General features: G+C 36.2%; 2 protein-coding genes across 2 annotated transcripts; one reads left to right on the top strand and one right to left on the bottom strand.

The window, feature by feature from the left end:
* The first annotated feature begins 2,349 nt into the window (after nt 1-2,349).
* Nucleotides 2,350-3,815, top strand: LOC306898003 (uncharacterized protein). Its single transcript, XM_079463203.1, has 2 exons — nt 2,350-2,659; nt 2,851-3,815. Exons 1-2 carry the CDS (start codon nt 2,639-2,641, stop codon nt 3,235-3,237), a joined length of 408 nt encoding a protein of 135 aa, XP_079319329.1. The 5' UTR covers nt 2,350-2,638; the 3' UTR covers nt 3,238-3,815.
* Nucleotides 3,816-14,628: 10,813 nt separating this feature from the next.
* On the bottom strand, nt 14,629-21,581 carry LOC306897777 (uncharacterized protein). Its single transcript, XM_079462772.1, has 11 exons — nt 21,436-21,581; nt 20,331-21,310; nt 20,181-20,242; nt 19,880-20,031; nt 18,767-19,746; nt 18,617-18,678; nt 18,318-18,469; nt 16,605-18,184; nt 16,426-16,487; nt 16,186-16,346; nt 14,629-15,328 (listed from the first exon to the last, which is right to left on the bottom strand). The coding sequence occupies exons 2-11, from the start codon at nt 21,126-21,128 to the stop codon at nt 15,189-15,191; spliced, it is 4,149 nt and encodes a 1,382-aa protein (XP_079318898.1). The 5' UTR covers nt 21,129-21,310; nt 21,436-21,581; the 3' UTR covers nt 14,629-15,188.
* Between the last annotated feature and the right edge of the window lie 253 nt (nt 21,582-21,834).

Raw genomic sequence — 21,834 nt, 5'->3', positions numbered from 1 at the left:
GTCATTTATTAGTTTGGGTCTATATAGGCTAATATATCTATCCATTAGTAAAATAATCCCTTCAATGGCGTTTACAGAAGCCAATAAGGAACATAACACGTATGTCTAACTAGACTATATCAATTTACATGAAGAAAGAACTACAAAGTCAGGGGAAACATTACAGTATTTCAAACTGACTTGACAGAACGCATAGTGAAATGAGATCAGGTGGACAGCAGCGAAGTAAATTGAGTAATGTATTTTATTTAACAGTAAAAAATATAATAAATTGTACCCACAAAGCTGCGCAAGCCTCAGCGGGTTGTGATTGGTTGAATGGTAAGCTTGAATCTGATTGGCTAAAGAGTACGACAACCGAAGTAGAAGGGGTTGCGTCGCCAGGAGAGTCTCAAAAAACACACACACGTCCATGGCGATTCACACGTGTGTGACGATTTGCACATTCGTAAAACAAGACAAGACAAATACTTTTCGAAAGTTATGTGCGAAGTTGTATGTTTTGCGAAACGTAATTTGTGAGAAAATAGTTTTTTTTTACGCACGTGAATTGCTTTTCGTAAATGTAAATATATACTATGTGCACGTAAATTAGGTTTTATGCATGCGAAACTGTTTACGCATGTGTGTATCTTGTTTTACGCATGAATAATTAATGAGACTAAAATCGCTCCATAATAATAGAGATGACAAAATGTCCACCCATCTGTCGCACCCCACTTGTCATGTCTTTATTCCCCATCAGTGGGGCCCGCCCCACACTTTGAGAAACACTGTATTAGGGGGACATCTCGAGGCGCGTAAAAAACACTGTGTAATATAAGTTTGCTGACGTCACGTGTAGAAGACAGCAAAATAACCAAATATGTTTAAATCCTCAGAAATCTGTCAAGCATTGCATCGTTTCGAGTACTGTGAAATATAAATAAACCAATTTGTTTTTTTGTGCCATTTACACAGAAGATATTTTTCTCTATTATGCTAATCCACAGTACAGTTGTAACAGTCAAGAACATGAATAGGGTAAAGGAGGTCTGAGGCTTCAATGGGTTCATAAGGTAGGCATCCTCTGTTTATGGGGGATAAATGCTTATAGAAAAGAAATAATTTCACATAGCACAGCTCATCAATGTCAATTGAACAGCAGTTGACCAATCAGAAGACCCCGAAGGCGGGACAATTCTGTCGTAAGCTTTTGTTGCGTTCTGTGCGAACCACTCCTAAATGGGTATTTGGGCATAGGTGACACTGTTCTCGTGAAATATGTGATGTACATCAAAGTCATAATCCCTCCCTGTGTAATGTCCATGCCCACATGAAAATGATTTACTATATTATTTGCTATAGTAAAGTGTGGTACAATTAATTGATGCTATAGTTGTTTTTAGCCTTAAATATTACAGTATTGTACATTATTTAGGCCAACTTAAGTTTATTAATTTACTAGTCAACACTTAAGGATACTCTATTCTATTGTTATAATTAGTATAATACTACAATATACTATTGTGTACAGTTTTTTTGCCTAATGTGTTGTTCTACTCGTGGCAATCCACAATAGTAACGTTGTCAATAATTTGTACTGGGTTAAAATAATGATATTGAAACGTCTGTCATGATAGAAAGAGACTTGATATAAGTCACGCATTAAGCAAAGCACCAGAACTAATAAAAAAGCTCAAAGAAGCAGCTAATTGATTTACCGGCCACATCTTGCTGAAACTCCCGAAAATGTTAGCACATAATCTTTGGCAAAACTCATTTTACACACATGCACATAGATTTTTAATACTAGTTTGATGATTTAAAAACATATAACAGACTATATTGGTTTAGACAGTATAGTCTATGTCTTCAATGTCCATGCAAATGTTATAACCATTCAGCCGACATACAATGGGGGCTCAAGAAAATCAGACTAATTGTGCACCGAAATACATTTAAAATAAATATATTACATAGTAAATAGTTCTCCAGTTAATGTCAAGCTATTTTACACAATTACAAATATGTTATTGGGTAGAGCTATTTCTGACTGGGAGGGGGGCCTTTGAATATTGTTGAATGGAATGGGGGTTCTTGGATTCATATACATATTGAACAACTAGAGAATCTTATTTAAGTTTGGTGCCTTGGCTATGATACAATGATCCAGATATTTTTAATACATTACATGACGTAGTTTGCTTTGAGCTGCAGAAAAGTGTGGTAATTTCCATTGGACTTATCTCAATGACCTTAATCATTATGTAAACACTTGGTTTCGATTTCTTGTAAATCGCCTCTCTGGTGAGAATGTTTAGGCATGTTTGGTTACAACAACAAAAAGAAAAAATCTTAGTTTCTCTTTCATTTCACAAATTATATCACGGTAATCTACCGTAACATCTGAGTGCAACTAAAAGTGACATTACTATTATTTTATAGGTAACGATGGTATTGTTTTATAGGGTTTTAAGTCTTAGATACAGGAAAAATATGCTTTCTATTTATCTATTGTGAACTCTAAAGAACCGAGCTGCAAAGGCGGAGTCTTTACTATGGTAAATCTGGTGCTTTCCATGGTATCACAGACCATACAGTATAAGTAGACATTTGAAATGCCACAGCAGTCATTGATCACCTGAATCATAGCACCATGACAGACATTCTTCGACAGGTAAAACTGTTTAAAATATTATCTATAAAATTATCTAAAATCATTTTAAAACATTGGATTGCTGTTTTATGAACAGTATCTTTACAAATGTCTTTACAAATGCAAAATACATTATTAAGATTAAAATATGACGTGTATAAAAAAACGTGCTTTAATTGTCACTGATATCCTACATCCTAAATGTCTTTTAGAACCGATATGAACACTGTAATCCCCTGGAGTGCGTCAGAGGAGATCCTCAAGACGTTCAGACTATTCCCTTCCATTCTGAGTTTGTGAACACCATCCACAGTTGTCTTACTGTTCACGAGTCAACTGGGTTGCATTCCCCAACTCCTGGTCCGGTTACTGTGAACATCCTCAATGGTAGCGATGGCACCAGTGTTTCTTTGGATCTGAAAAGCACCGACACCATTGGGAAACTGAAGCAGATATTCTTAAAGATGAAACCAGATTTTGGAGGTACCTTGGATCTTGCTTATAATGGAAAACCTGTCAAGGAGCACCAGACGATGGCTGAGCTTCAGGTGAAACCTGGAACCACCTTTATCACCTACCAGAGATGCCGTGGAGGTTAAAATATGCAAAAGCATCGCTGCAGCCTTCAAAGCTATTCATTATCTTATCTCTTAAGACAGAATCTTATAGTTTACCACATTAATTATATGAATGTTCTATTTTTTAATATGGTCATACTAAATCTAGCTCTTAACTGTGTAAATTATGCTTTTTGGAGTGGTGGTCATTCACAATAGTCATTTTCTGGGTTAAAGTGGTAATGTTTCAACTTTCCTTTTGACAAAGAGACACTAGACATATGTGTTATATAACAAATATATGCATTAAAATTTCTTTAAAATCGTAAAGATTATAAACATTATATCATTTTTTCATTTTAACCTTCAAAGTTGCTTTACAATATGGCTCTTTATACCTTTCAGAGCTTAAATGTACCTTTTACATTTACTGTAATCAATATTGTAAATCAACACTGTAATACAAATTATTTTGTAACTATAATACTGTAATAAATGTGAACCTTATTTAAGTTTCATCATTTTTGTGTTATGGTCTCTGCTGGATGCTCCTGTCACCAAAACATATTCCTTGAATGTGCAAACATACTTGGCAATAAAGCTCTTCTGGTTCTGATTTCAATCGTAGTCTGGGTATGTTGGACCCTGTACCCAGATTATGAAATAAATTACATGAAGCAATAATTAAAACAACACACAAACAGTGAAGTAGTTTGCTTCAGATGACATCCAGTAGACTTTTAAAGGTGTGTTGTCTGTTATCTGGTTAACAAACATAGCCCTTCTTGCCAAACACAGGACTGTAATTTATAGCCTTGATTTCTTGGAAATCCTGTGTTTGGTGAAAAGAATTTGGTTGCTGCAACCACAAAAGGAAAAAACATTTTCTCTTTCATTTGACAAAAGGTACTTATTTGCGAGCACAACAAATAAGAGCACAACAAATAGGCATAATATCTATACCTGTTTTATACAGTCTATGATCTATTCATTACTAATATAACCATTGTTAAGTGTTTACTTTTGGTTTGAAATATTTTAGGAAGTCTACTACGGAAATGTAAGGTATGTGCAGAGCAAAGATGTAATTGTCCAGCAATATTAAGAATAGATCTACGATATCAATATAATCCACCATTGTTTAGTGCAGACACGTTAAAGAAAACATTTCTTTTTTTATTAACTACATCAAATGTAAACACAAAATAGGCATTTAATCTTAATTCAAAATATACACACATTAACATCTTTGGTTGAGCATACCAGTAATGCATTGTATGGCTCAACCATATAAATAAAAAAGTTAACAACAAAATCTAAATGTTTGTTTTCCAAAAAATGTCCCAAATTTGATTAGGTGCACTGTAAGGGGTGAGATATAATCTCTTTGGATCGTAACAAGTTCTGTACATCTATCCAAAAAGGTTGGACAATTCACAAAGAACGTTAACATGGTCTAAACCTTCAATTTTACTTTAGCAAAATACACAATTATTCACCTCAAAATTGAATTTTAATGTTAAATACTCGTTTGTCCGATTGTTAAAGTTTACTTCCTCAAAACTCCTCATGCAATCATAGGTTCCCTTTATCATGCAAAAATCTGGCCCAAACAGCCCAATCCTTTTTTGTTTCCCATTTCTAACAATAAACAGACTTTCTACCCAACTTTGTTGATATCTATTATTCTAAACTATTCTTAAACCGGAGTGTTGTGGGGCGTAAAGAAGAGAAGAAAATCACGTAAAGAAAATCACATCTTAACAAAAAATATATTCCCCCTAATTATTTTAAAACTGCACTGGGGCAATGTACCAAAAAGAATTAGCTACTATTTTGGATAAAGGACTTTAACCATTTCATTTAAAAAAAACCATTTATAAAATCGAAATCAATTGCATTAAATAAAATATTTCCTTGCTAAACTTGTGGATTTTAAACACTACACTCTGCTGGGATTCTTGGGGAATCTTACTCAAAGTTCCAGACACGGAAATAACCTCTGGATCCGAAGTGTCTGAAACCCAACATTACAGAGTCAGCGTCGTGCGTATGACGTCACTTTTTAACAAAAACAAGAGGGACGTATCGAGCAACAAAGTGCTTTTGCGGCAACGCTGACATTTTAAAGTCTACGTATTGTCAATCCAGCAACGTTCAGCATTCTTGGTTGGTTATGTGTAATCTAGAATAACGGTATAATTATTTTATACTTTATATGTTATTTACGTTTCAGAACTTACGAACACAAAACATCCCAGCTGAGACATATCAATACTAGCCTGGTACGTTCTTTGCAACTGGAGTCTTCGTGAGGGTACTACATTTTAAACACGTTTTACACGTGCTTTTGTATTGTAAAATGTTATCATATTCCCACACCATGTCCTGAACTACCCTTACAAAGATTAACCGTGGTTACAACAGTTTCGGTTTAACGATATTTGAATATAAACCTATGGTATTTAATTTAACATTCGTTCACTGTACTGTTTAACTTTATGTAACTTTATTAGATGCTTTAAATGTCCACATAACCATCTTTACCACGTTCTTACCTTTGTCTGACCTCGTAAATCCCATTAATGCCCGTTTGATTCCCATTCGAAGGATTCCGTGTAGTCGGCATAGTTAACGCTGCAGTGGCATATGTGTAATTAGGGCGACATCTGCTGTCGATTAACTGATATATTTTCAATTCAATTTGATGGTACTGGCATGAATGCGTTTTCTTAAAATATTGCCAAAGCATTGAACATATAACAAAAGTCATACAATAAGTACAAACATTAGATTAAATTTAAATAAGGTGCTTAGTATGGCATAAATAGAATGACATATATCACTTTGGATAGGAAGTGTCCCTTACTGCGGTAATGTTGTTTTTATATTGGACATTCGTCATTTTCATATTTGCATTGTGAATGTGATTTCCTTAAGAATTGTTCAGTAATTTGTCTTTTTATAGTCATTACAGACATGATGACTTCCTCCAAAAAGTTTCGATAAAATCAATCTATGCTAACGATACTGTTCGTATCGATAAACTATACCGAAAACATATAGGCTAAAGATGCAAAATTGAGGCTGTCTTAAAGGGATCGTTGACCTTCATATGAAAATTCTGTCATTATTTACACTCCCTCTTGTCATTTCAAAACTGTATGACTTTCAGTTTTGTGTCCACAATATAAGTTAATTGGTTCCAACGGTTTTTGGTTACCAACATTTTTCAAAATACCTTCTTTTGTGTTTGCAGGAGAAAGAAAATCACACAGGTAAATGTAAATGAGACAGAATTTTCCTTCAACTGCTAGTTAGTCAGATTCTTAGTTATGGCTAATCAGTCTTACTTTTTGGATTCAAATGAGGTCAGTCTACTTTTTATGTAACTTTAAAACGTTAATCAGTCTTGAAGAATGGTTTCCATAACTTGTAAGACTAGTTTAAGCAACCGGGCCATAGGTGTGACTTCCTAAGTGTTGTTTACTAGTGTTATGTAAAGCCATTCTGCATGGAAACAATATGTTATACAATACGGTATACAATGCAACCACAGGGTGTCACTTTAGCAACACAATTACATTGCATGTAAAATATGAGGTAGATACTTAAGTAGAATTTCAAATAATGTGTCATTTGTATCATGGTACATGGTTTTATAAAGTGTTAAATTTAATATGTGCTGTATTGAGAGGTCTTTACTGAACTGATGTTAAATGTTTAGTTTCCCTAACATTTAACTTAAAGTCTTAGCTTTGTATACTGTGGTAGGCTTACTGAGACCAGTTTTACTGCAGCTATGCATTGTTGTTTTTTGTTACACGAATTGCTTCAATTGTTTTCCACTACTTTGCAAGTCGCTTTGGATTAAAGTGTCTGCTAAATGACTTAACCTTTAAAGGTGCACAATTGGTCCTTAGGGAACAATCAAACAAAAAAACGTCTGTCCCAGTTTTTTTGTAACACTATGCATTCAACAGATTCTTTTAAAGGGATACTTCACCCAAAAAATTAATTTTATCATCATTTACTCACCATGAGTTGTTCCAAATACATTTTTTTGTTCTGATGAACACAGAGATATATATTTGGAAGAATGCATATAACCAGACAGATTTTGCCCCCTATTGACTATGCCATAGTAGGAAAAAATAAATTTTGTTCTGTTCTGTTAAACACAAGAATGTAGGACAGCAAACAGTTCTTGGGCACTTTTGACTACCATTGAATTTTTCCCACGGGGTGTTAGATATGTTTAGTTAAGCATTCTTCCAAATATCTTTCTCTGTGTTCATAATATGTCAACAGAATTCTAATATTTGGGTGAAGTTTCCCTTTAAAGTAACTGAGGCTTTAAACAAGTTTCATGCCTGCAAGTTGATATGCTTGAAACTTGACCCATTTCTATACACTAATTGGTCTATTTATTACATGTTTTGTATTGTTTCTTTAACCAACATGTAATTTTTATGTTCTGGGTCCCAGTGCCCAATACTGTCTGTCTAAAATGTAAATGTTACTCTATGTGGCGCGACCACAATGAGACACGGACAGAGGACCCAGACAAGCGAGTAAGGGGTTAATAAGACATTTATTAACAAAAGACAAACAAAAAAGACCCACGAGGAGTAAAATACGAAGAACAGGGTAAAACATAGCGGAGTGACAGGAACACAGACTTAACTACACTGGCCAAGACTAAAGATAAACATTGACATTAGGTACAAATAACTGGTCTAAACGACACTGCCTTCAAACAGGACCTCACCACATGAAACGAAATGAACAAGCACAAGACAGAGAACACAGGGGCCTTAAGTAAGGAATCAAATCAAGAGGGGAACAGGTGCAGGGCATGAAATCATAACAAGCAATAACGAGGAGACCAGAGGGCGGTAACAGAGTCGAGTGTATGTAAAACCATAAGGGCCATAATTTGCCTCTCTTCACATAAAACATGAGGTTCTTTCACGGTTTTGCCACTAGTTCCAGAAAAAGCACTCCATAATACAGATTATGTGAATCATTAGATTCATTTTCACTTCAAATGCCACATTTAATAGAACTTGCTTGACACGCATAGCAGAGATCTCATAATACATTTACTGTAGGCTAATTGTTATCTGATCTTGCAGTAAACATCCGGCTTTATTGTATCAGTTTCAAAAATATTTAAAAAATGTCTGCAAGAAAAAAGTCCAGTTTCCTTTAAGATCTTCATTGATGATAATGGCAGAACCTTTGTGCGCTGTTGTTTGACGCAGTGAGGGACTTTGGGTGTAGCAGGCATTGTTATGTGATGCGCTGTGGTTTGTCAACTATTTTTATCAGGACATTAGGAGTATAGGGATCTTTAGTCTTTTTGGATATCTCTACATCTTAAAATGTGCAAGCTGTGTGTAATATCAAAATCATATCAACTATTTTTCAAGCAGGAAACACTGCTTCAAATGTTTTATTTGTTTGCCGTTCTGATACATCCATAAGTTAATTAAAACAGCTCAATGATAAGGAAATACCCGAAATGTAAAATAATTCGAAATAATACTAAATAATATAGTCATCATTGTTATGAATAATTTTAATTGGCACTAAAAATGTTATGTAATGTTTAATTTCTGAACAATACATTTTTAACAATTAATTACATGTTTAGGAAATAAATACAAATGCAACAAGCTGTCATACACTTTATTGATTAAATCTCTTCACATAATGTTCTTTAAAATTTAAATGAGTGTACATGTCAACAAAATCCTGCATGTCAACCAGTAGTTCTCAAACTTTTTCCATTGTGAGGCCCCCGGCACCCTATTTTTATTCTGATGTTCGATTACACAGAATTTAGTATAAATTATATATTTCATAAAATGCCATAAACTGTGGCACATCTTGGGGCCCCAAGAAGGTAAAAAATATCTGATTTAACACAAGCTTGATTTAGCAATAATTCTGTTCTGGTGTTAAGCCATGCGAGATGAATTCTAACAAGTGGTTGCATTTCATATAGTTTAACGCTGTAGAAGTGCGTTATTTTATTCATTTTTATTCATTTTTTTTGGCAGACACTTAAGCGACTTACAAGTAGTTTTATACAGTGGCACATTACTGCAGAGCAATCAGGGGTAAGGTGTCTTGCTCAAGGGCCCTTCAGTCATGACCTGCTGGCACTGAGATTAGAACCGGCAACCTTCTGAACTCGCTAACCATTAGGCCACAGCTGACCCCTCAATTAATTAAATGTAATTATTGTAACTCCTTAATGCCACGACATGGTTATTTTATCGGCCTCCACACTACACCTGCTTAATGCTTTAGGAGTGTAAACTTAGAGCAATTTAACTATTGGTTTGGTTGACATTTTGTCTCACATGCACTTAAGGCAGTCATCTAATTCTACAGAATGTTCACACCCCTGCCAGCCATCTGGAAAAAAATGTAGGCTACACTAAACCTGCAGGCTAGGTTTTCTTTTGTTGTTTAAAGCTGCCAGACTCCTCTCTGACATTGTACAATCAGATCACCCCACCAGCCAAAGAACCCATATTTATCTTACAAAATATTCAAAATATGTGTTCAGCGCGTCATGTAAGTAGCGAGTCGTGTAAAAATATGTGTTCGGCGCGTCAGCTGAACCCATGTGCATCGCGCATCATGTCAATACGTACCGGCTGCAGACGGGTCAAGGGGGTTTATGATAAAAAAAGATGCTCATGTTTGCTCATTACTCGCTTAGTCTCATGTGTAGGCTGATCAGATTTAAGTGGTAAGAGAGTGTCTTAAGTATCTTGTGAACACGAGCATCTTTTTTATCATAAACATATGACACGTATTTTGACATGACGCACCACTATGGTAAGCCGTTTGGGTCACATTTCGCCATCAACCAGACGCCTGGTATTCAGAAGACGCCTGTTTTTCACGGCGTTTAAGCCATGCAGACGCCGCAAAGTACGGCGTTTTCGCCGTTGAAATTGCGTTAGTAACTGCATTTTAAATGCAATGCGAAACGTCATTTATTTCGCGTTTGGACTTCCATAGAACGCTGTAAACGACGGCCCTTCCGTGTCACTTCCGTTTTCTTTAATATTCAAATCAGCCCCGCCTTTTCCACACAGTCCAGCCCCTCCAATGAACAGAAAGACATGTGTAGTAGAATGTCAATCCGAATAACGTTTCCTGTTTTTAACTTTATTGCACATAATGCTTAGACTTTCATTATGTGATATTTTTCCATTGGGCACGTTTATCCTCCTTTTCGTTTATCATAGGTGTGCACAAATGATAAACGAGAAGGAGGATAAACGTGCCCAATGGAAAAATATCACATAATGAAAGTCTAAGCATTATAAGCTTTTTAAGGCGTTTTTCTTACACTGAAGCGCCATCGTTTACGGCGTACTATGGAAGTCCAAACGGCGAAATGAACGTCTGTATGGCTTAAATGCCGTAAAAAACAGCCGTCTTCTGAACACCAGGCGTCTGGTTGATGGCGAAATATGACCCAAATGGCTTTCCATACACATGACTGGCTAAATAAATGTTTTGCCAAACTTTACATTACTGCTTCCCCCGAAGAAGAGTCACGGATTGCCACTGCTTACCTGATGTTGCTTTAAATGTCGCTTTATCTGTTGTATTGTATGTAAGATAGCATTTATCAGTTGCTATTCACGCATCATAGTACTAGAAGAGGTTTGTAGCAGGTCCTCCTCACAATATTTTAGTTAGTCCGATTGTTAGTTTTAGGCAAATAATTTTTCTTTTGTAATACAAATCAAATCAACGTAATTTTTTTAAAGAACTTGCAGTTGATTTAGTCAACTGATATGACAGTGTATACTGCACTTATTTAAAGAAATATCTTAAATTAAACACGGTCACATTTATGTTGAAGGATTTCCTTATACAGGTGATTTGACAGAATGAGAACTAAGCCCCTACACAAATAAATATATAATAATAACAAATTGAACAACAAAATTAAAACAGTAAATAAAAGCGATAAAGCCTGTTGCCTTATTAAGGTATAAATGGCATAAGACTAGTCAGTGTTAAAAATGCAAATGCACATATTTACAAATTTAATCAAGCAATCAACTCACCTGATCTTTGTACTGATCATCTTCAAACTGAGATATATAGTAAAATCTGGATGAAAGAGGATGCTCTGAACGTGATGTTGAGCATTGAAACAAAGATTCGTCACTTTTATAACATTAAAAAGCTACACAGACAGAGGCCCTTAGAATAGTTTAAACGATTTACAGATTTCTGCAGAATGTCTATACCCTGGACTTTGCATTCCTTTTTACACATGACACGATTGCAGTAAATTTGTTCTGGAGAATTAAAATTATTCAGTTCTGCAAAATAGATCTTCGTGGCCTGCTGTGTGGTATCTCTCATTATTTCACACAGTTTTGTTGTTGCTTACATTATCATCTTATGTATAGATGAGTTTTAGGTCAACAATGTCATTCTTAATTAATTAAACTGGTCTTAAATTAGAGCATGTCATGATGATAATGATAAGGTTGAATATCAAGTATGTGTTGTTTGATAAGTTTTCTTGATGACTTCAGCTCCCTGAAAATAGAAGGACACAAACATGTTTGACAACATCTCAGAACTATTAGTATAAACTGAACTAGAGCCAAGGTTCTTCTTTCCTGTAAAAGGAGTGCTACATGTTTATTGTCAATGTTTTCTCTGGGTGTTGGCCAGTTTACTGGAAGATAATTCTTTTCCTCATTTCTTCTTTCTGAATTACTGACATACTTCAAAATAGATTCTTATCTATAATAAATCGTACAGGACAAAATATGCCTTTTTTTAATTGTTATTTTTAAAGGTAAATAATGAAATAAATATTCTTAAATATTTCTTGAATAATATTTTTTAATTAGAGATGCACTGATACAAAATTTCTCCAACGATTATTCAGAGTGATGTCTGCCGATACCGATTCTGAAGCTTAAATAAATATTTCTTAACCTTCTGAATGACTATTGAACATCAAACTGGTAATGTTCACATTTTCAAACAGCATTTACAACAGTAACAATGGGGGCATTGTATGTAGTTATGACAGTGTGTAATTGTGTTTTGTTTTGTCACATATACCAAAGAGTCTGATCGCTTAGGGGTAGAAACTGAACATAATCTTGCTGTGAATGCTTTTACCTTCCGTCAGACAGGAAAGCGAAGATGGCCTGTCATTTAAATGTTTATATGTGTAGAAAGTGAGACCGGACGATCTTAGCACTTTGCAAAATAGATGTTCTCTATTTTCTGATTCACTGCACTCCCTGTGCACCTTTTCAAAGACCTCATGGGAGATTTTGTAGTTGTTTTTCTTTCCAACTATTTGATCTTCACTATGCATAATGAACACATTATCTGTTTTACATTCAATTTCTAATATGAGTGCTAGCTCAGGTTTAACACCTGTAGAATCAAACTAAATGATAAATGTGGCCATCAAACATTGGGCTGTCAAACAATTAATCGCAAATTTGTGTTTACATAAAATTATGTGTACATGTGCATATCAATTTTATATTTATAAACACAACACATACACATACATATACAGTATATAGGTATACATTAGGAAATATTTAGATGTATTTATTTATGTTTACCAATAATCATAATACAATAGATTACAAGGGATTTTGAGGGGTGCGTCCGAAGTTTATTTTTTGACAAAATGTAAATATAAGTTTAGAGAGCCCTTTGATATGAACAATACAATGCTGATCAAACTCATTCTAGATGACAGGAGTTTATAAAGATGCATGTTAGAATAAAATCTTTGTGTAGGCCTGTGCCTTTTCTTGTGTCAATATCAAATATCTTCATTTATTTATGTCCACAGAATTGTATATATTTCCAGTACTTTTCTGTCAAACGTGATACAACATTCACAATGATTGAGATTACCCATTAACTTGTGCATCCTTGCTTCTGCACACACCACAAACAAACAGCTTTTAAAGGGATATTCTACGACCAAATCAAAATTTCCTCCATGTTTTCACCCTCAAGGCATCCTAACTGAATATGGTTTTCTTCTTGAAAAATAATGTAGTTGGAGTTATAATATCATGCATCATTTTTCTTCCAAGCGGTAGAATGGGAGGGAATGGGTGTTGACTTTTTGAAGCTCCAAAAAGTGCATCCATCGATCAAAGAACTGCTCGACACGGCTCAGGTTTTTCCGGCAAATGACGGTGAGGAAAGCTCCTGCCAAAGTAGATGCTATCCTACTGAAATAAAACCAACAATGAAGCATTCGTCACCGGAATTTACGACACAAGCCTCTGGTTCACACGCATTCGAGAGCTGACGGAAGCTAGTCATCAACGTTAATAGCGCTGCCAATAAGGATATTGTTCTTAAACAAACGCATCAATCCGCTTCAGTAAACCTTTGTTGAGACTTGCGTCAAGCAGTTGTTGATCGATGGAGGCACTTTTTGGAGCTTCAAAATGTCAACACCCATTCACTCCCATTCTGTCACTTGAAAGTAAAATGATACGTTGTATTATAACTCCCACTTCATTATTCTTCAAGAAGAAAACCATATTCAGTTAGTATGCCTTGAGGGTGAGTGAAACATGGGGAATTTTTGATTTGGTAGTAGAGTATCCCTTTAATGCTTGACTTTGATAAAAATGACATAATTTGGAAGTCGAGCCTTTCTTCACAAACAGCTCAATATGACTTGAAACGTAAAGACAACAGTGTGCACCGAATGAGAAGCGGCAGTACACGGCTGGGAGCTGCAGAAAGGAAACATAATCACGCGCTGACACTCACCAAACAGAATATATCTCCCTCCAAAGGGCCCTTCGGGAATGGGACACCATACAAATCATCACTTAGTTCAAATAAAGAGAAAACTACTTGTTTTTTATTGCTCCTTTTGCCAAGTGAATTTTAAACCGACAATTGAGTTTTTCCTTTCAGAGCTTACACATCTCTTTCTTTGAAGAGAGTAGGGCATAGGGATGATCACTTTGGAATGGAATGCAGGGAATGATTTCTGCGCGCACACGGTTAATGCAGAATTGGGTTACTACTTTGTATATAGATCCGTTTACCCTGATTAACAATGTAAGTGTATACACTGACAAAAAGGGTAAAATATTACTTAAATTTAAGATTTATACTGGGGCACACCAGATTTATACTGGGGCATGACAGAGTTACACTCCATAACACCAGATGAGCGGCACACATGTGGGGAGCAGAGCAAGACAGTCAGCCAATGTGCTGGTGCTCTACCCCGGACGGACCATGTCAACTCCTGTAAAAAATATATGTGAAGAATGTCCATTGTCTGCTTTGAGCATATCTGAAATTAAATGATATTTGCTTTTATGACGCAAATGCTTATCAGAAAAAAGTGCAATGTTTTTTGTTAATCCTTTTCAGTTTACTGTCAATGGGAAGTTTTCCTGCTATTCAAAATATTCTACAAAATAAATTACATGTGACTGCATGAACATCAGATAGATCAGACAGATACTAGGCTGTTGGTATTTAAAATATATTTCGACAGAAGATAGCATCTGAGTGTGCTTTTCAATATTTGTATTTTTCAATTATGTTTATTGGATTGAAATAAAATATGACATATTGCAATGTAAGCATATACTTTACAAAAAAAATAAGTTATGACAAAAGTATTTTATCTTCTAGCAGTCAAACACACAGCTTCTTTCTTCCAAAGAAAAGCATCAAAATCTAAAAGTAATATCCCTTCCCATTATTCCAGCAGCCTGCTGTTAAATCAATTACTTGTTTATGTTGCCTGAGTTTTTGAGGAATAGTGCAATATCAGGCTTATGTTTATATTGTCATAAAGCATATTTTTAGATCAGGCTACTACAGTAAATACTTTATTAAATGCAATAAAACTTGCTGTATGTTTAATTTTCAAGCACATATTTTCTAGCACAAACATTTGATTGAGTAATCTACAGGAAACGTCTTAATATTTTTGACATAATAATGAGGAATGTCACTTGGAGAAGACTGGGTTCAATCTTGAGGCCACTGGAAGTGGTTTTATTTATTGTTGTCGAAAATATAGCTGGCCTAACGGTTGTAGCTGTAGCTGTAAGAAAACCAAGCAACAAAGACACAAATTAGAACACCATAAAGACCAAACCATTGAACAAATATACACAAATGTAACAAAATATGTTTATTAGAACACTTTGGGATTTTGTGTGAGACCTATATTTCTTATTTCTATTAAATTAGCATTAGAATAAGTGATATTCACCTAAATTCTGATTTTGCCAAAATATCATTGCTGGTACTGCTAGATCTCAGTGCTGGATTTGACTATAACATACTAGAGAGACTAGAAAACTGGGTCAGCCTTTCTGGGACGATCCTCAAATGGTTCAGGTCATATTATGTGAGTATATGAGAGCATGTGGACGTCAATGACATACGGAGTTCCACGAGGGAAAAGGGATTCTGACTTGAACCAGAATATCTGAGCATATTACACCAGTCCTAAAGTCCTTACACTGGCTTCCAGTTACTTTTAGGATCGATTTGAAAGTACTGATACTCGTTTATAAATCACTTAACGGCCTAGGACTGATATACTGTACATTGCAGATATGCTCACTGAATCTTACACACCACTTAGATCATTAGGATCAAGTCAGTTAGATATACCAATTGTATTTCATGTATGATAGTTTTTTTCTTAACTGTTTTAGTTAACTTCATCAATCAATTGTTTATTCATTTTAAAGGTTTTTAAATTCCGTGATTAATATTTTTATATATTTTTTTTTATTTTAATCCTGTAAAGCACTTTGAATTACCATTGTGTACAAAACGAAAAGTTGCCTTGCCTAGAAGTCTACAGGTATATTTTAGGTATACTTTATAGTTATAAACAGTATTCTAAGATGTATAAATATTAGGATGTTTTGAAAAAGTTAGATTTACCTGTACTGTTGACTCTGATTGAGGCAGTGTTTATATTCAGTAAATTGTCAGTTCCTGTTTGCAGTGCTGTCACAAGAACATCTTTGATTTGTTCGGTTGTTGGGAGGTCTGTAGTTGTGTATTTGAAAACTAGCTGTGTTTTGCTGATGATGGACCCAGGGCTGTAATATATTTGTTTAGTAAGAGTGCCATACAGTGTACACACAATGTACAAGAAACATTGCAATTTTCTGTATTTACCTGAATCCTTTAACATCCACTCTGATGAATGCAGGATACTTTTCTGTGTAGATATTTTGAAGCTGTGGAAATGATAACAGACAAACATTTAAATGTGGGATTATTAAGTATGTCCGTTTAGAGTTTAGTTATTGCCATTTTTTTTCAGTGTCTTTTGAATTGACAAGATTTCAACCTACCCAGTTCTTTACAAGCAGAACCCTATTCTTGTAGGTAGTAGAGCTTGTATTGAGGAGGTCATTTGTAAAACTATCATTGGAGCTAAACTCCAGATCGGTGAAGACCACAGCACCTGTTGCTGTGGTGGTAGTTGTAGTAGTTGAACTGGATGTTGTTACTGTAGTTGAAGTTGAAGTTGAAACGGCCGAAGCTACAGTTGAAGCTGAAGAAGCAAAAATAGATGCCGTTGTAGACACAGTGACTGCAGCAATGGTGCTGAGACCCACTCTGGTTATTGATGGTCCTGAAGTTACTGTATTTATTGGTGTGGTGACTGTTCCAACTCTGGTAACAGTTGAGCTAACAGAGGCGCCTGTGGTTGAAGCAGAGGTAGACGCTGTTAAATGTGGTGATGTGGAAATTGCTCCATTAGTGGTGGATATTCCAACAGAAGCTCCATTAGTGCTGGATATTCCAGTAGATGTTAATGTTGTTCGTGAGGTGGGTGTTGTAGAAGATGCTGCGGCACTTGAAGAGATAGTTGATGAGGGAGCGAATGAAGCAGAGGTAGACGCTGTTAGCTGTGGTGCGGATGTGGTAACAGCTCCATTAGTGATTGATATTCCAGCTGAAGTTAATGTTGTTCTTGATGATTGTGATGTAGATGATCCGGCCGTAGAACTTCCAAATGCAGTTGAAGAGTGAGTGATGGATCCAAAGGTGGACACTGTTGATTGTGGTGATGTTGAAATGGCTCCAATAGTGGTGGGTATACCAGCAGAAGTTGATGTTGCTATTGAAGATGGAGTTGTAGATGATGCAGCTGTAGCAACAGTTGAACTTTTAAAGGCAGTTGATGAGGGAGAGGATGGAGCAGAGGTAGACGCTGCTAACTGTGGTGCTGATGTGGTAACAGCTCCATTAGAGGTTGATATTCCAGCAGAAGCGGTGGAAGCAGAGGTGGATGCTGTTAATTGTGTTGATGATGTAGTGTAAGCTCCACTAGGGGTTGATGATTGAGCAGAATTTGTAGTGGTTGATGCAGATGGTGTTGTAGATGCTCCTGTACTGACCGTTGAACTTTCAAAGGCAGTTGAAGAAGGTGCAGTTGATCCAAAGGTAGACACTGTTGATTGTGGTGATGTGCTTATTGCTCCATTAGTGGTGACTGTTGTTGATGATGGTGTTGTAGATTCTCCTGTACTAACAGTTGAACTTTCAAATGCAGTTGAAGAGGGAGCAGTTGATCCAAAAGAAGACACTGTTGATTGTGGTGATGTGCTTATTGCTCCATTAGTTGTGGATGTTTCAGAAGAACTTGTTGCGGTGATTGAGGATGATGTTGAAGATGTTGGTGATGTGCTTATTGCTCCATTAGTGGTGACTGTTGTTGATGATGGTGTTGTAGATTCTCCTGTACTAATAGTTGAACCTTCAAAGGCTGTCGAAGAAGGAACTGTGGATCCAAAGGTAGACACTGTTGATTGTGGTGCTGTTGTCGTATATGCTTGACTAGTGCTAAATGTCCCAACAAGTGTTTTTGTTGCTGTTGAAGTCAAAGTTGTTGGTGCAGCAGTAGAGGTGGTTCCTGCAGTAATTACTGTTCATAGAAAATAATGACAATTTTAGAATGAATCTTATGAATATGTGAATATATTGTACATTTAATCATATTTAGGTTAATTCATCCTCAGTATTTTAATTAAAAAAGGTCCAGTTGTTGTCAGCCATACCTGTATCATTCACTGTAATAACAGTAGTATTTATGTTCAGGGAAGAGACATTACTAGATGCACTTTTTAAAGTGTTTGCAACTTCATTAGCTGATGGTATAGCCTGTGTAGAGTTGAAGACTAGCTCTGTGTCAGTGATGACCGATCCAGATCTGGAAAATATTTTTTAGAGACACTGTTAAGCTGGATCATTCTAATTATAACCCCATGGTCAGTAATAATCGGTTAATGGCACTCACTTGCTGTTTCTAAAACACTCACGCAACTACACAGTACATACAAATATATTGTGTACTTACTTGAATGATAAAACAACAAGTCTTATGAAGGAGGCATACTTTGCCTTGTATACTGGTTCAAGCTGTAACAAATTAAAGACAGTTATAAGGAACATAATTTGATATAAAAAGCATTTAGGATCATCATTGAACTAGGTAAATTTAACTCACTTCCTGTTTCACTTGAGCAGCCCTGTCTCTGAAGGCTGTAGAAGATTTATTGTTGAGATCACTTGTAAACGCGTCAGTAGAGGTAAACACCAATCTTGTAGACACCTCATTTTGTGCAGCAGTTGTCAAAGTAGAGGTTCTAGATACTGGTGCTTGTGGTGATGTTGTGGAAGCCTCTGCAGCGGTGGAAATGGAAGTCACTGGAGTAGTTGTAGATAATGTAGTTTGTGGTGATATGCTTGTTTCCCCATTAGTGGTGGATGTAAGAGCAGAATTTGTATTGGTTATTGAGGTTGTTGTTACTGTACTAACAGTTAAACTTTCAAATGCAGTTGCTGAGGGAGTAGTGGAAACAGAGGTGGATGCTGTTAATTGTGGTGATGATGTGGTAAAAGCTCCACTAGTGGTTGAGGTTTGAGTAGAATTTGTAGTGGTTGTTGAGGATGGTGTTGAAGATGCTCCTGTACTAACAGTTGAACTTTCAAAGGCAGTTGAAGATGAAGCAGTGGAAACAGAGGTGGATGCTGTTAATTGTGGTGATGATGTGGTAAAAGCTCCACTAGTGGTTGAGGTTTGAGCAGAATTTGTAGTGGTTGTTGAGGATGGTGTTGTAGATGCTCCTGTACTGACCGTTGAACTTTCAAAGGCAGTTAAAGAAGGTGCAGTTGAAGAGGGAGCAGTTGATCCAAAGGTAGATACTTTTGATTGTGCTGATGTGCTTATTGCTCCATTAGTGGTGGATGTTTCAGAATAATTGGTAATGGTGTTTGCGGAGGATGTTGTAGATGTTGCAGCCATACTAAAAGTTGAACCTTCAAAGGCTGTCGAAGAAGGAACTGTGGATCCAAAGGTAGACACTGTTGATTGTGGTGCTGTTGTCGTATTTGCTTGACTAGTGCTAAATGTCCCAGCAATTGTTGTTGTGGCTGTTGAAGTCAAAGTTGTTGGTGCAGCAGTAGAGGTGGTTCCTGCAGTAATTACTGTTCATGGAAAATAATGAAAATTTTAGAATGAATCTCATGAATATGTGAATATATTGTACATTTAATCATATTTAGGTTAATTCATCATCAGTATTTTAATTTAAAAAGGTCCAGTTGTTGTCAGCCATACCTGTATCATTCACTGTAATAACAGTAGTATTTATGTTCAGGGAAGAGACATTACTAGATGCACTTTTTAAAGTGTTTGCAACTTCATTAGCTGATGGTATAGCCTGTGTAGAGTTGAAGACTAGCTCTGTGTCAGTGATGACCGATCCAGATCTGGAAAATATTTTTTAGAGACACTGTTAAGCTGGATCATTCTAATTATAACCCCATGGTCAGTAATAATCGGTTAATGGCACTCACTTGCTGTTTCTAAAACACTCACGCAACTACACAGTACATACAAAAATATATTGTGTACTTACTTGAATGATAAAACAACAAGTCTTATGAAGGAGGCATACTTTGCCTTGTATACTGGTTCAAGCTGTAACAAATTAAAGACAGTTATAAGGAACATAATTTGATATAAAAAGCATTTAGGATCATCATTGAACTAGGTAAGTTTAACTCACTTCCTGTTTCACTTGAGCAGCCCTGTCTCTGAAGGCTGTAGAAGATTTATTGTTGAGATCACTTGTAAACGCGTCAGTAGAGGTAAACACCAATCTTGTAGACACCTCATTTTGTGCAGCAGTTGTCAAAGTAGAGGTTCTAGATACTGGTGCTTGTGGTGATGTTGTGGAAGCCTCTGCAGCGGTGGAAATGGAAGTCACTGGAGTAGTTGTAGATAATGTAGTTTGTGGTGATATGCTTGTTTCCCCATTAGTGGTGGATGTAAGAGCAGAATTTGTATTGGTTATTGAGGTTGTTGCTACTGTACTAACAGTTAAACTTTCAAATGCAGTTGCTGAGGGAGTAGTGGAAACAGAGGTGGATGCTGTTAATTGTGGTGATGATGTGGTAAAAGCTCCACTAGTGGTTGAGGTTTGAGCAGAATTTGTAATGGTTGTTGAGGATGGTGTTGAAGATGCTCCTGTACTAACAGTTGAACTTTCAAAGGCAGTTGAAGAGGGAGCGGTGGAAACCGAGGTGGATGCTGTTAATTGTGGTGATGATGTGCTAAAAGCTCCACTAGTGGTTGAGGTTTGAGCAGAATTTGTAGTGGTTGTTGAGGATGGTGTTGTAGATGCTCCTGTACTGACCGTTGAACTTTCAAAGGCAGTTAAAGAAGGTGCAGTTGAAGAGGGAGCAGTTGATCCAAAGGTAGATACTTTTGATTGTGCTGATGTGCTTATTGCTCCATTGGTGGTGGATGTTTCAGAATAATTTGTAATGGTGTTTGCGGAGGATGTTGTAGATGTTGCGGCCATACTAAAAGTTGAACCTTCAAAGGCTGTCGAAGAAGGAACTGTGGATCCAAAGGTAGACACTGTTGATTGTGGTGCTGTTGTCGTATTTGCTTGACTAGTGCTAAATGTCCCAGCAATTGTTGTTGTGGCTGTTGAAGTCAAAGTTGTTGGTGCAGCAGTAGAGGTGGTTCCTGCAGTAATTACTGTTCATGGAAAATAATGAAAATTTAAGAATGAAGCTCATGAATATATTGTACATTTAATCATATTTAGGTTAATTCATCATCAGTATTTGAATTAACAAAGGTCCAGTTGTTGTCAGACATACCTGTATCATTAACTGTAATTAGAGTAGTATTTATGTTCAGGAGAGAGACATTACTAGATGCACTTATTAAAGTGTTGGCAACTTCATTAGATGATGGTATAGCCTGTGTAGAGTTGAAGACTAGCTCTGTGTCAGTGATGACTGATCCAGATCTGGAAAATATTTTTTAGAGACACTGTTAAGCTGGATCATTCTAATTATAACCCCATGGTCAGTAATAATCGGTTAATGGCACTCACTTGCTGTTTCTAAAAAACTCTAGCAACTACACAGTACATACAAATATATAGTGTACTTACTTGAATGATAAAACAACAAGTCTTATGAAGGAGGCATACTTGGCCTTGTACACTGGTTCAAGCTGTAACAAATCAAAGACAGTTACTCAGAACAGAATTT

This window comes from Barbatula barbatula, assembly GCF_947034865.1.
Source record: "Barbatula barbatula genome assembly, chromosome: 8".
In the NCBI taxonomy this organism is placed as follows: Eukaryota; Metazoa; Chordata; class Actinopteri; order Cypriniformes; family Nemacheilidae; genus Barbatula; species Barbatula barbatula.
This window is presented reverse-complemented; position numbering and strand designations above follow the sequence as displayed.